A 12,753-nucleotide genomic window follows, 5' to 3' on the forward strand; every position below is an offset into this window, starting at 1 on the left:
TTAAAATGTGGTCTTATTATATATATTGTCCTGTGACTTTTTTGCTTCATACAGGAATACAACATGTAGAACAAGCTCATTTTTAAAAACGGCTGCATCAGTTCAGTCAGTTCAGTCACCCAGTCGTGTCTGACTCTTTACGACCCCAAATATAGAGATACCATAATGTTTATGATTTTATTGTTTATTACCTTCATGACTGGTGGTATTCTTACTGATCTTAGGGTTCCTATGATCCTGTAGTGAGGCTTACAGTTAACCTGTCTTGCTTTCTTCATAGGATTGTTGTGTTAGAATCCAATTGTATGGAATAATGTGAATGAAAGTAGTATATCAACTGTAAAATTGCTCTTACACTTATTTGTCAAACATTTATTGAAGACATGCCATGTGTCAGAAACCAACTTGTTGCTTATAGCAGTGGGTTGTTTCATTCCTGTTTTGTCTATAAACAATTTCTAGTTGAAACTTAAATCTTTAAATCATATATATGTAATGAGATAGGCTGGTATTTAGGCATCATGCAGCATAAATACTTGCCAGATAAATCATTTGAAATTTATAGTAAAGGTATTTGTTCTAAAGAGCAGATATTTTTATTGGTTTATGAACATTTAGAAAATTTGACCATAAACATTCTGCATCAAAGTTAACATTTATTGTGGTTTTCATGTTTTTTCCTTGTTTAATTTTGTGTCTTAGGGCTCTTGGTGGTATCGCTCAATACGCTATAGCGGAGACCAGATTCTAATACGCACAACACAGATTTATACCTACTTTGTTTATAAAACTCGAAATATGGATATGAAACGTAAGTAAATTTAAGTAACTGTGATAGTAAATTATTTTCTGAGTCATTTATGTGGAATTGGTATATGTATTCAATTGGAGAAATTCCATTTTATAGTTTTAGGGATATTCAGTTCATTATAGCTGAGCTGAGCATAAAGCTGGAGGAAGATGCTAATGCCTTTTGTCATATTTCTTGATCTGTAGCTCTGTTATTCTCATTCACTCAGCTGTATGTATATGTATACATTTTCCCTTCAGAGATTTTATGGTAAAGCTCCTTGTGGACTAATTTTGTAGTAATTCCAGCTAACATTTCTTGAGTATTTGTTGTTGCCAAGTATTGTGAGGCACTATCATGTATTAACTCATCTAATCTTTGTATGCTCCCATAAATAAGTGCTGTTTTTAAGCACATTTTATAGATGAAGAAACTGAGCTCAAGGATACATAGTGACAGCTGGGATAGAACTCAAGCAGTGTGGCTCCCAAGCCAGTACATTATACCATGCTAATGGCGTAAAATAAGTAGAGGTCCTGGGAGTGTTTAAAGAAATTTGCCAAAATATTTCATTCCCAGAGGCTTATTTCAGAATTTATTATGACATAAAAAGTAACATCCTAAATACTTTCTTTGATCCCATAAAGCTAACATTGTAAATTTTATCCCTGGAATACTTTATATTACCTTTCAGAATCACTGCTCTGTTGAAATCTTATACATTAAAAAAAAAAAAGGACATAAGTTTAAAATTGTGCTTCATGGGTGGATGCATTTTTGTTCCAAAACCTGAGTGGACTTTGTCATATTTTGTGTTTGCCCATTTGATTAGCTCTTGGTAATGAGAAAGAGATTTATCATATAATCCCAGGATTATATGACTGTGTGAGTTGATTTTGTATTTCTGAAGAATGAGCAGGTCTTTTATTTCTGAGGAATGAGTGAATGTTACTCTCCCTTGTGCACATGTACACTCTTCTTTGTGCTGGGTTGAAATATTAATGTATAAACATTCTCCTTTATGAAAATATTTCCTGTTTGTAACCAGTTTTAATACGTTTTTTGGATCAGTGATCTTGATTTCTGTTTCATTTCTGAGGGTGGTACTTAGCCTTACACAATTCTGTCAGAAAAGCTTTGTTTAGCTTTATTTAATTTTGTTTGGTTAGTTATCATTGGTTTTAGGACTGGCACCATTTATATAGCTGTCTTAGGAACCGTTGATTTCATTCAAACATTTGAGGGTAGTAATAGTAATAGCTCACACACATTACTGTGTTTATGTGTATGAGGCACATATGAAGAAATTGAGGCCCATAGAGAAGTGAAGAATATTGTCTTAGGTCATTCAGCTAGGACTTGAAAGCTTCAGGGTTTATGCACTTAACTCCTATACTGTCCTGATTTTTGTGAGAACACTGCTTGCATTTCCTGCCATAAGGTGAAGATTGATAACTCTAGTGCCAGTCATTAAAGAGCTTGTATAGACTAAGAAAAGTAACACTAATATATGTGACCTCAACTCATGTGTATTTCAAGGAACACTGTTCCCACAAAGCCCTCCATGATTCTGTAATAAAAATTTTTGTAAATTACAGTATATTTTAGATTACTCATGGCATTGAGGAGTCATGAAGTGAAGAAACCTGAAACCCTTTTGAACCCCCTTTTCTCTTAAAGCAGTTAGTAATGTCACATAGAATCCTTGCTGCTGCTGTGTAGCTCAGGGAACCCTACTCAGTGTTCTGTGGTGACCTAAATGGGAAGGAAATCCAGAAAAGAGGGAATATATGTGTACGTATAGCTAATTCACTTTGCTAAACAGTAGAAACTAACACAACACTGTAAAGCAGCTATCCTCCGATAAAAATTGATTCTTTTTTAAAAAGAAATTTTATGTGGAAAACATGATAACCTCTAGAAACCAATGCTATTTGTGGTGATTTTAATGCACCTAGTTGCTTCTGGGTCCTTAATTTGACGTGTATTTCTCTTTACTTGTGATAGGTAATATTACAAACACTTTTTAAAAATGAGATGTTTCTTTTGTTGTGAGAGAAATTTATACCTGTTAATATTGATTTTAGCATTGTGTGTGATTAGAAAACTGCCTCCCTCTAGGATTAATCTGGTATCGTTTGGGGAGGATGATTACGGGTCAGTAAATTTATTTTTCTTCATATTTCTTTTGTTTTTTTAGGTCTTATCATGGTTTTGGCTGGAGCCTCTGAATTTGATCCTCAGTATAATAAAGATGCCACAAGCAGACCAACAGATAATATTTTAATACCTCAGGTTAGGCCTGTCTCCCAAATTCTTTGATAAACATTTAAATATTAAAGTTTATGCTTTATTAAGTATACATTTTTTTAAATAATTATTTTTTTTCCCTAGCTCATCAGAGAAATTGGCAGCATTAATTTAAAGAAGAATGAGCCTCCACTTACCTGTCCTTATAGCCTGAAGGCCAGAGTTCTTTTACTGTCTCATCTTGCTAGAATGAAAATTCCTGAGACTCTTGAAGAAGGTATTTTGATTCTACTGTCTGTAGGGTTTTAGTGGTACAAAAGCAATAGATGTAATTAGGCCTCATGGTGCAGTGTTTTTGTCACTGTTCTTTTTTGCTCAATCAGATAATTACTCAAGGACCTTTTAAAAACAAATCTATATGCTACATACATAATTACTTTCACAAATACTTTGAAGGTCTTAGTAAAGTCAAATGATTTGGCAAATGTTAAAATGTTGTATTTCAGGGTAAGAGAATACTCTATGAAAAATGTCTAGTTAATTGCAGATTATTCAATAATTCCTGATGACTTAAAAAAAAAAAGAATTTGAAGCTTTTTGCGGGGAGAAAACATGGATTTCACAACAGATATCTCAGTTATCACCACTAGTACCACCACCATACTCCAGCTGCTGCTGCTTCAGTTGTTTCCGACTGTGCGACCCCATAGACGGCAGCCCACCAGGCTCCCCCATCCCTGGGATTCTCCAGGCAGGAACACTGGAGTGGCTTGCCATTTCCTTCTCCAATACGTGAAAATGAAAAGGGAAGATGAAGTCGCTCAGTCGTGTCCGACTCTTAGCGACCCCATGGACTGCAGCCCACCAGACTCCTCCATCCAGGGGATTTTCCAGGCAAGAGTACTGGAGTGGATTGCCATTGCCTTCTCCCCATACTCCCGCAGTAGTTACCAATAAAATGTCTGTTTAATCTTTACTTAAAACTTTATCAGTACTTGAAGCCATCTGTTCTACTTAAAAAAAATAAAGCATTAGATTAGGACTGTGGTGTCTCCAGGAATATTGTGAATTTGAATGTCACCTCTTTTCACTTGTATTATTTCCATTGAAAGTTTTAAAAGAAAGTTATTATCCTTAGAGAATAAATTTTCTTTCTGAATGAACCAACCCACCCTCCCCCTGCTTTAAGCCAATAATGCAGTGAAATGCCTTTGAAAACAAGGTCAGTTGATGCTCAGTGATTAATGATAGTACCATAGGCTACGTATGATGGAATTAAGGAACACTATTAAGGCGTTGTTTATTGAAGTTGCAAAGTAGTAATTCTGTTGCTAATGTTCTGTACAGATATGAAGCCATCTCCATTTTTACCAATTATATAAGGAAGAGGAAACAAATTTATTTTAGTTTTATCAACCCCACTGAATGATCTCAGTGGTTAACTATTATTGCAGTATAAGTGAAAGAATCTCTCTCCCCTTCTCCTATCCTCTCTCTCCATTTAGTTGACATCTATTCTCAGTCTTAGTCTTTGGACTTATCCATAATTATAGAAACTTAGATGCACAAGAAGAAAATTTTTGAAGTTCTTCAGTTAGTGAGGTTATGATTAAGTTTAAGACTGTTACCAGAAAAAAAGGTAGGGAGTAATTTATAAAGCCAAAAACCATGATATTAAAAGTTTGCCTTTAAAACATTTAATCTGAGCTAGGGTTTTCTGACTGATTTTTTGATGTGGTGCTGCCGAGGAGAAACAGTTGTGTTCAGCCTATAAAATTCTGAGGTCATATGAAAAATTTGTTTGACAACTTAAATTTAGCTTTAGTCTTGGACTACAGGTAATAAAAATGTTTTTGTATAAAAGAAGAATGATTTGTTTCAGGTGTTTTATTGTTTTGCAGATCAGCAATTTATGCTGAAAAAATGCCCTGCCCTACTTCAAGAAATGGTTAATGTAATCTGCCAGCTAATAATAATGGCCAGGAGCCGTGAAGGTGAGGAGGAAGCATAATTATGTTGTACTTTTTCTCGCAAGCATATAGTACAGATTATACTTTTAAGATTTATGGGAACCTAATATATTTCTGTCTTTAAGTTGAATTGGCTTTCCCAGTTTTGCTTATGGTTTTTCTTATTTTTCCTGTATTTTCTATCATGTAAGGTACCACAACTTATGGTTTTTAATTCAGTTTTTTCATTGTTTTATTGTTTATTTTTTTCTTGTTTACAAAAGTTTAAAATATCCTTTTCTTCCTCTGAATATTTTTAGAATTAGGTTAACAATGAGTTTGAAATAATTCTTTTATGTGCTGTGATGATTCATCTGACATGTGTTTTTTGCATCAAGGGAAAAAGAACAAGGGAGTTTATGGTCTATAATGGAAAGAGACCCTTAAAAAAGAAGGGAGTGGTTGTGTTTTGTTGTTATGGATGATGTAATTTTGTGGCATGACATCAATATGTTCTTAATACCAAAAACGTCTTATGATTTACTGGTTTGGAAGTGGTACAAAGAATGTTTCTATTAAAATCAATGGTTGTTGCTGGTTAATGTACATTTGATCAAGTTTGTATATTTTCTCTGTCTTATCCAGTAACTTTTAAAGGAAAGTCAACACTGTGATCATAAAATTTGAGGTGTTAAGGATGTTCACGTGGATTTGTGTTTGTTATGAATTGTGTACTCTGAACATATAAATAGTCCAGCCCTGTTTTTGCTTTTCCTTCTGTTCTTTCTAAGAAAGGGAGTTTCGTGCTCCAACTTTGGCATCCCTTGAAAACTGCATGAAGCTTTCCCAGATGGCTGTGCAAGGCCTTCAGCAGTTTAAGTCTCCCCTTTTGCAGCTCCCTCACATTGAAGAAGACAATCTTAGAAGAGTTTCTAATCATAAAAAGGTAATTTGGCACTTTAATATTAGTTTTAAGCCGTTTGTCATGTCACTTAAAGGTAACATGAATGAAAATTTTTCTAGAAGTGGTTATATGAACATCTTAGATTTACAGTGTTTCAGGCATTCTAAAACTATGCCTCAAGTGATTCTGTTAACACTTTCTTGAATAGATAGCTGTTTGATAACATTTTATTAATACTACTGAAATGATCTTACTACTTTGGGGGTGGTCAAAATTTTAGCAGTTAACACTTTGTTCTTTATGTTGCCAAAAGTAAATGTACTGTGTAAAAATGCACTGTATACTTTTCATTTATTTCATTAATGGTTTAAAGCTTGAGCAGCAGTTTGTTGAGTATGAACAAAAAAATTAAGCATTCAATATATAAGTAGGTCATATAAAGATAATTCTTATTTAGAAATTATAGTCTGTATATAGATTATGAGAATGAATCTTAAGGCACAGCAAAATATGTATATAAATGAAAAACCTGAGGAAATATAGGAAAAAATGGAATGAAATTATAATTTTAAACCACTTTGTATATATTAGAGGACAGAAGATAGACATTGGACTTGATAGTAGTAAGGTAGAACTAATAAATGTATATTAGAAATTTTTAACAGAGCACTCTTCTCTCAAGTAAGTGTGTTGCTCTTTTAAATTTGATCACATTTAAAGTCATAATTGAAAACTTCAGCATTCAAAAGCAGGCATTTCACATGCCTTATGATCTAATCCCTATCTGTGAAAGTAAAAATTAATAACTGGCACCAAGTACTCAGAAATTAAAAAACCTTCTCCTTGGTATTCATTTAGCCAGGATTGGTACTACTGCAGTAACAGTTATATTTAGAAAATAACAAGAATGAGAATATTGCATCAGTTCAGTTCAGTCACTCTGTCCTGTCCAACTCTTTGCGACCCCATGGACTGCAGCACGCCAGGCTTCCCTGTCCATCACCAACTCCTGGAGCTTGCTCAAACTCATGTCCATCAAGTTGGTAATGCCATCCAACCATCTCATCCTCTGTCGTCACCTTCTCTTGCCTTCAGTCTTTCCCAGCATCAGGGTCTTTTCCAGTGAGTCAGTTCTTTGCATCAGGTGGCCAGTTATTGGAGCTTCAGCTTCAGCATCAGTCCTTCCAATAAATAGTCAGGACTGATTTCCTTTAGGATTGACTGGTTTGATCTCCTTGCAGTTCAAGGGACTCTATCAAGAGTCTTTTCCAGCACCACAGTTCAAAAGCATCAGTTCTTTGGCACTCAGCTTTCTTTATGGTCCAACTTTCATATCCATACATGACTATTGGAAAAACCACAGCTTTGACTAGACGGACTTTGTTGGCAAAGTAATGTCTCTGCTTTTTAGTATGCTGTCTAGGTTGGTCATAGCTTTTCTTCCAAGGAGGAAGTGTCTTAATTTCTAAAAAATAAAAGAATATTGCATAGTAAAACCTAAAGAGTACACATGTAGCTATATACTTGGAAATAAATTCATATTCTTAAAGGTTTTTTGCCGGGGACCAGCCCCGGCTGATCCAGGGTATTCGAAGGAGAGACGGCATAGGCGAGGATCAGGATACAATAGCTTCAATTAGATATTAATTAAAGATATAAAGAGTAATAGAGTAAGGATAGCTCAGTAGGAAAATTCAGTGGAGAAAAGAGGCTGAGTAGCTTGGTTTACGCGGGAGACCAATAAAACTTCAAGACAAGAAGTTTGCACCACTTACGTAGGCTGCAGGCGTCCTTCCGTTCTCCCGAAGGAGAGGAGACACTGAGGCCTCCCCGGTCGGACCTTAGAAGCCCAGGCATAATTAGTAAGCATGGTGGGTTCCGCGCTCCAGATGGAGACTCAACCAGAGTGAGAGAGAGAGCGACATGGGGAGACCAGTATTTCGAGAAACTGATCCCAATTCTTTATTTTCCATAGTCTACTTTTATACACTGAGATGTTATGCAAAAGTCACGCGGGGTCAGCAGTCCTGACTGTTATCAAAGTCAGGTGCTTCATACAAATGTATACAGAGGTCTTAGGGGTGTTACATCATCTTCTGGCCAGGGGGGCCTGCAGACAATTTACGACCCTCTCCTTGTGACAGCGGTCAGTCAATCAGGACACTTACTTCTCCAGGGCTGATTATTCTCAAAACAGACGCCACCCAAATAAAGTTACATTCCTACAGGGTGAGGGTGTAGTGGGTTTTAGTTAAGGAAAGAATTTACTTAGCCTAAGGTCTAACGTGATTAATATCAAAGGTTAATTCTATATATTCATTAATGTGTGTAAGGGCAGGGGATATGGAGACTTAGCAACAAACATTGGCTCAACAAATGAAAAACCCTTCACCAACACAATTTCTAATTAGCCCATTATACTTATACTAATAGTTTTCTAACTTTTCTAAGGAACTTGTTTTTAGAAGGTTTAAAGCATCTTGTGCCTCTCACGGTTGGGAGGCTGTGAGCGATCACATGTGGCCGGACAAGCCTGTCAGGCAGGCCAGAGAACCTTCAGAGGAGTTTGTAGGTTAAAACACTCTTACCACGCCCAGGAATTATTATAAACTGGAGCTCTAAGTTAACTCCTTCTCCAAAAGAGGTGGTGGGGGACAGCCCCCCGTAAAGTCAGAGGTGTAGGTGAGCACAAAGTAGTAAAGTAGGCAGGCTCTGGTTATGGGGGTAGACACTCGAGGATTTCCAGGGGGACTCCTGAGGCTCGATCCCGCCTTTGTGTATGTCGAGCCTCCTTCCTCATGACCTTTGCCATGGGCGGAGTACCTCACTCTGGCCCCCAACAGTTTTTATGATTAAAATTAAAAATAGAGGTCTGCAAACTGAACAAATTAAATGACAGTAGTTCCTGTTTGGGTCAAGAGTCTATATGAATGTTACTATTTTTTTCCTCCAACTTTAGTTTTTTCTAATTTAAAAAATAACTGTGTATTAACTTTGTAATAAAAAATTCTTAAATTTAAATTTCCTTGGAGAAAAAGGCTGTGAAATGCCACTAAAGTTGTATTTTCTACTTTGAAATGTATATAATTTTAACATTTTTCTAAAAGCTTTTGGATTTTTAGTAAACATACTAGTAATTTTCTTTTTATGAAGAGTTTCATGGCTTTAAGATTTATTTTCTGTCTCCTTTTAAATTTAGTTCAAAATTAAAACTATCCAGGATTTGGTGAGTTTAAAAGAATCAGATCGTCACAATCTGTTGCATTTCCTTGAAGATGAAAAATATGAAGAGGTTATGGCTGTCCTTGGAAGTTTCCCATATGTGACTATGGACATAAAGTCACAGGGTAAGTGAGAGGTTTCCTGTTGTTTCCCTTTTGATGGACCGGCTCTTGTTTATTTGGCTCAAGGTTCTCAAAACACTTCACTTCATAACTTTTAATTAGACTGTAGAATTGTAGTTTACCTGTCAGATTTGCTGTGATGAAAGATGTAGTTTTGGTTTGAGAACACTTTTGTTCTATAGTTCAACTCTTAACTTTTCAAATAATGGAAGAGATTTCCAAATGTAATGGAAGATATTTGAAATATGTCTATTGTTAGTATAAAATGGCTGCTTAGTTCTAAAATTAATTTTTTTAAAAACCTAACTTATTTATACATATTAAGCTTTGAAAATCACCACGCTCTGTGCCACATTTCATGTGTTTTTCTTGACTTATTTTCATTTTTATGTCTGCTTGGAGTGGAAAAAGAGAGATTATTTTTTACTTACATAATTGTCCTATGATTCCCATTTTACAACTGAATATAATATTTTAGAATGGTGACAGAATTAGAGATTATTCTGCTCCATTCCTTCATTGTGACATTATTCTGAGCTTTGGCATTTACTAAGTTGCTGTTATTAGAATATTCTTGTGGGACCAAGAATGCAAGGATGTGTTAGGAATCGTTCCTGTTTTTAAAGGGCTTGTAGTTAAGTTCATTTTATTATTAAGACTTTTGGGGATGTGTATAGCAAATGTGTTTTAAAAAAATAGACAAAAAAACATTGCAGAAAACATCTTTAAGGTGCTTTTTTCATATAAACTATTTTGAAGTTCTTGCCTTAAAAAATAAGTATTTTTAACATTGCTTAGAATACTAGTTTGGAGGTATTTGATTATACAGGTAAAATCTTGTGAGTATAAAGTTTATACAATTTAACAGAGTGACAGAACCCTCTTTTATTATCACTGAGAGAAAGCTATGGTAATCCTCAATATACTATATTTTAAAACATCTGGACTTGAAACTTGGCAGTGCCAGCATAGCCATTTTGTGGCCTTGGGCATTTTACTTTATTCCTTAACCTCAGTCTCTTTAAAGAAATAATAATAATGCTTCATAGAGCTAATTTAAGGATTAAATGAGTACATTGTTGAAGACATCTTCTGGAGAAATTTATATAGAGTAAATAGTAAATTATTTTTCATTTAGTAGCCTTAAAATTTTATATGTTTGAAATACTAAAGTCTCAGATTGATTTGGATAAATAAAGTTTTGCTGTTTGCCTTGACGTAGAGCTTGATTTTTATTTATTTTTTTTAATGTCTTACAGTATTGGATGATGAAGATAGCAACAACATCACAGTAGGATCCTTAGTTACAGTTCTGGTTAAACTGACAAGGCAAACAATGGCAGTAAGTAGTCTGTATTTTTATGCTTTGAAAGTTTATGTATCTGAGAGTTTAAGATATTTATGTTTATTTTCTCACTTTAAGTTATACATTTTCAAAATCAAAATTATATAGTTTTGCAAATCTAATTTTGCAGATTGTTAGCCATTTTGAAATTTTAATTTTAGATTTTCTCATTTGTTTTCACACACACAAAGTTGGAAGATAGATGAATTCTTCAAATGATGATTTGTTAACTCCCTATAAAGCATTATAATGTAATCTGGGTATCTTTCTTAAACTATAAAATGTTATACAGAGATTGATTATTGATTATTGTTGAGAACTTACATTACCTACTCCTTTTTAATCAGTTCTTGAGAGAATTTACTCCCTTTTATTTTTTATTTTAAAAAGTACAGTAAAATAGCTCTTTTCCTAATTATGTAAAAAATTTATGCTGTCCAGGAAACAAATTTAGGCAATGCAGAAAAGTATGGGAAGAAATTAAAATGACCTAAAATTCTACCACTCTGAGATCATCATTTTTGAAGCTCATCCCTTTAGATAGCCTGATGCCTGAATACCCACAGAATTAAAATGATATTGATAACATGGATCACTTATTTCACCCCTGCTTCCTTAGAAAGCCACCTTATCAGACCCAGATGACCAGAACTCAGTCTTGTGTAAATCCTTTTGTATCTTTCTCCATGCTCATGTTTACTGTCTGGACCTTTCAGTGCATATATGTACATGCATATATATGTATGCTGGTACTTTTCTCATTCCTTTTCATTAAATCTAGTCATATGTATGTTTCCTGCATCTTGTTTTTCTCAGTTTCTGTTACATATTTATATTACCTGCCAAGCTAAGCACACCTCCCAAGTTGCAAGTATAGTTGTAACTACTTTTTAGTAAACTATATAGTATTTCAGCTCAGTTTTATTGAACCAGTGGTAGATTTTAGCCTATTCTACCCTGAGGTCTATGGGCATCTGCAGGAAATATGCTGCATTTAAAACCCATGTCTAAAACCTGTGGTAGAAAAAGCATATTTTTAGTTGTTGTTGTGTTAGTTGCTCAGTTGTGTTGGACTCTTTGGAACCCCATGGACTATATAGCCTGCCAGCCTCCTCTGTCCATGAAATTCTCCAGGTAAGAATACTGGAGTGGATAGCCATTCTATGATTCACAGTAGGACATATCAAAACAAAGATACTGATTTTATGGTAGCAGGTGGTAAAGGAAGCATTTGTATATATCATGGACTCTGGATGAGAGGTGCCTCCTGGGAGATGAGGCTGCTCTAAGCTGGTGGCCAGGGTTAGGTTTCGACACTGCCTACGTGCTTTGGAATTCCCAGCCCGAGAAATGAGCACAAAGTTGTCCTTGGGCTGTTGACATTTCTCAGGTAATTGGTAAAGAAAAAGCAGACGTGGCCTGGAGAAAGGGGAAGAATCAAGTATTTATCTTCTAGTATCAATTGTATTTCAATATAATTAGCTTTTATTAGAATTATTAGAATTTAGAAATTCTAGATAATAGAATAATTAGAAATTATTAGAATTCAGCTAACAAATGAAGAAATGAAGCAGAGATGATAGAATTAGGCTAGGTGATTACAAACTTTTTCTCTAAAGGTTCAGTCAGTAAATATTAATATTTTTGATTTTTACAGGCCATACAGTCTCTCTAGCAATGGCTGAACTCACAAATGGGCATGCTTGTATTCTAATAAAAGTTTGTTTACGCGGGTATACCTGTGGCGGATTCATTTCGATATTTTCGGCAAAACTAATACAATATTGTAAAGTTTAAAAATAAAATTAAAAAAAAAAAAAAAAAAAAGGCAAAAAATGGGCCATAGTTTGCTGGCCCCTGCATTAGGCCAACAGTTTAGAGCCCAATAGTTATCATCATTTTTCACTTGTTAGCTTTAATAATTCTGGGGAGTTTATGGAACAACTCACTTATCATGTTCTATATAGAGTCGCATTGAATTCTTACTGGATTTCAAATTCTAAATTTATAGTGTCTGTACTGATTCAGAATGGATTATTGGGTAGGTGGGTATGTCTCAGATATGTAGATTTTCTTGGTGTTCCACTTAGTTATATCTAAGTTATATCAGTTATAATAGCAATATTGCGTACAATCATAAATAAACTAATATAATAAACTAATATTGGTCT

At 34.7% G+C, this 12,753-nt stretch overlaps 1 protein-coding gene across 1 annotated transcript in view; it reads left to right on the top strand.

The window, feature by feature from the left end:
* SEC63 (SEC63 homolog, protein translocation regulator) overlaps window positions 1–12,753 on the top strand; it is a 69,727-nt gene that overhangs the window by 36,931 nt on the left and 20,043 nt on the right. Inside the window, exons 8-14 of the mRNA XM_027551278.1 lie at window positions 703–811; window positions 2,991–3,085; window positions 3,185–3,317; window positions 4,942–5,034; window positions 5,781–5,935; window positions 9,093–9,240; window positions 10,497–10,579. Coding sequence (XP_027407079.1) covers window positions 703–811; window positions 2,991–3,085; window positions 3,185–3,317; window positions 4,942–5,034; window positions 5,781–5,935; window positions 9,093–9,240; window positions 10,497–10,579 — 816 coding nt within the window. The remainder of the gene's footprint in view (window positions 1–702; window positions 812–2,990; window positions 3,086–3,184; window positions 3,318–4,941; window positions 5,035–5,780; window positions 5,936–9,092; window positions 9,241–10,496; window positions 10,580–12,753) is intronic.

This window comes from Bos indicus x Bos taurus, chromosome 9 (assembly GCF_003369695.1).
Source record: "Bos indicus x Bos taurus breed Angus x Brahman F1 hybrid chromosome 9, Bos_hybrid_MaternalHap_v2.0, whole genome shotgun sequence".
Lineage (NCBI taxonomy): Eukaryota > Metazoa > Chordata > Mammalia > Artiodactyla > Bovidae > Bos > Bos indicus x Bos taurus.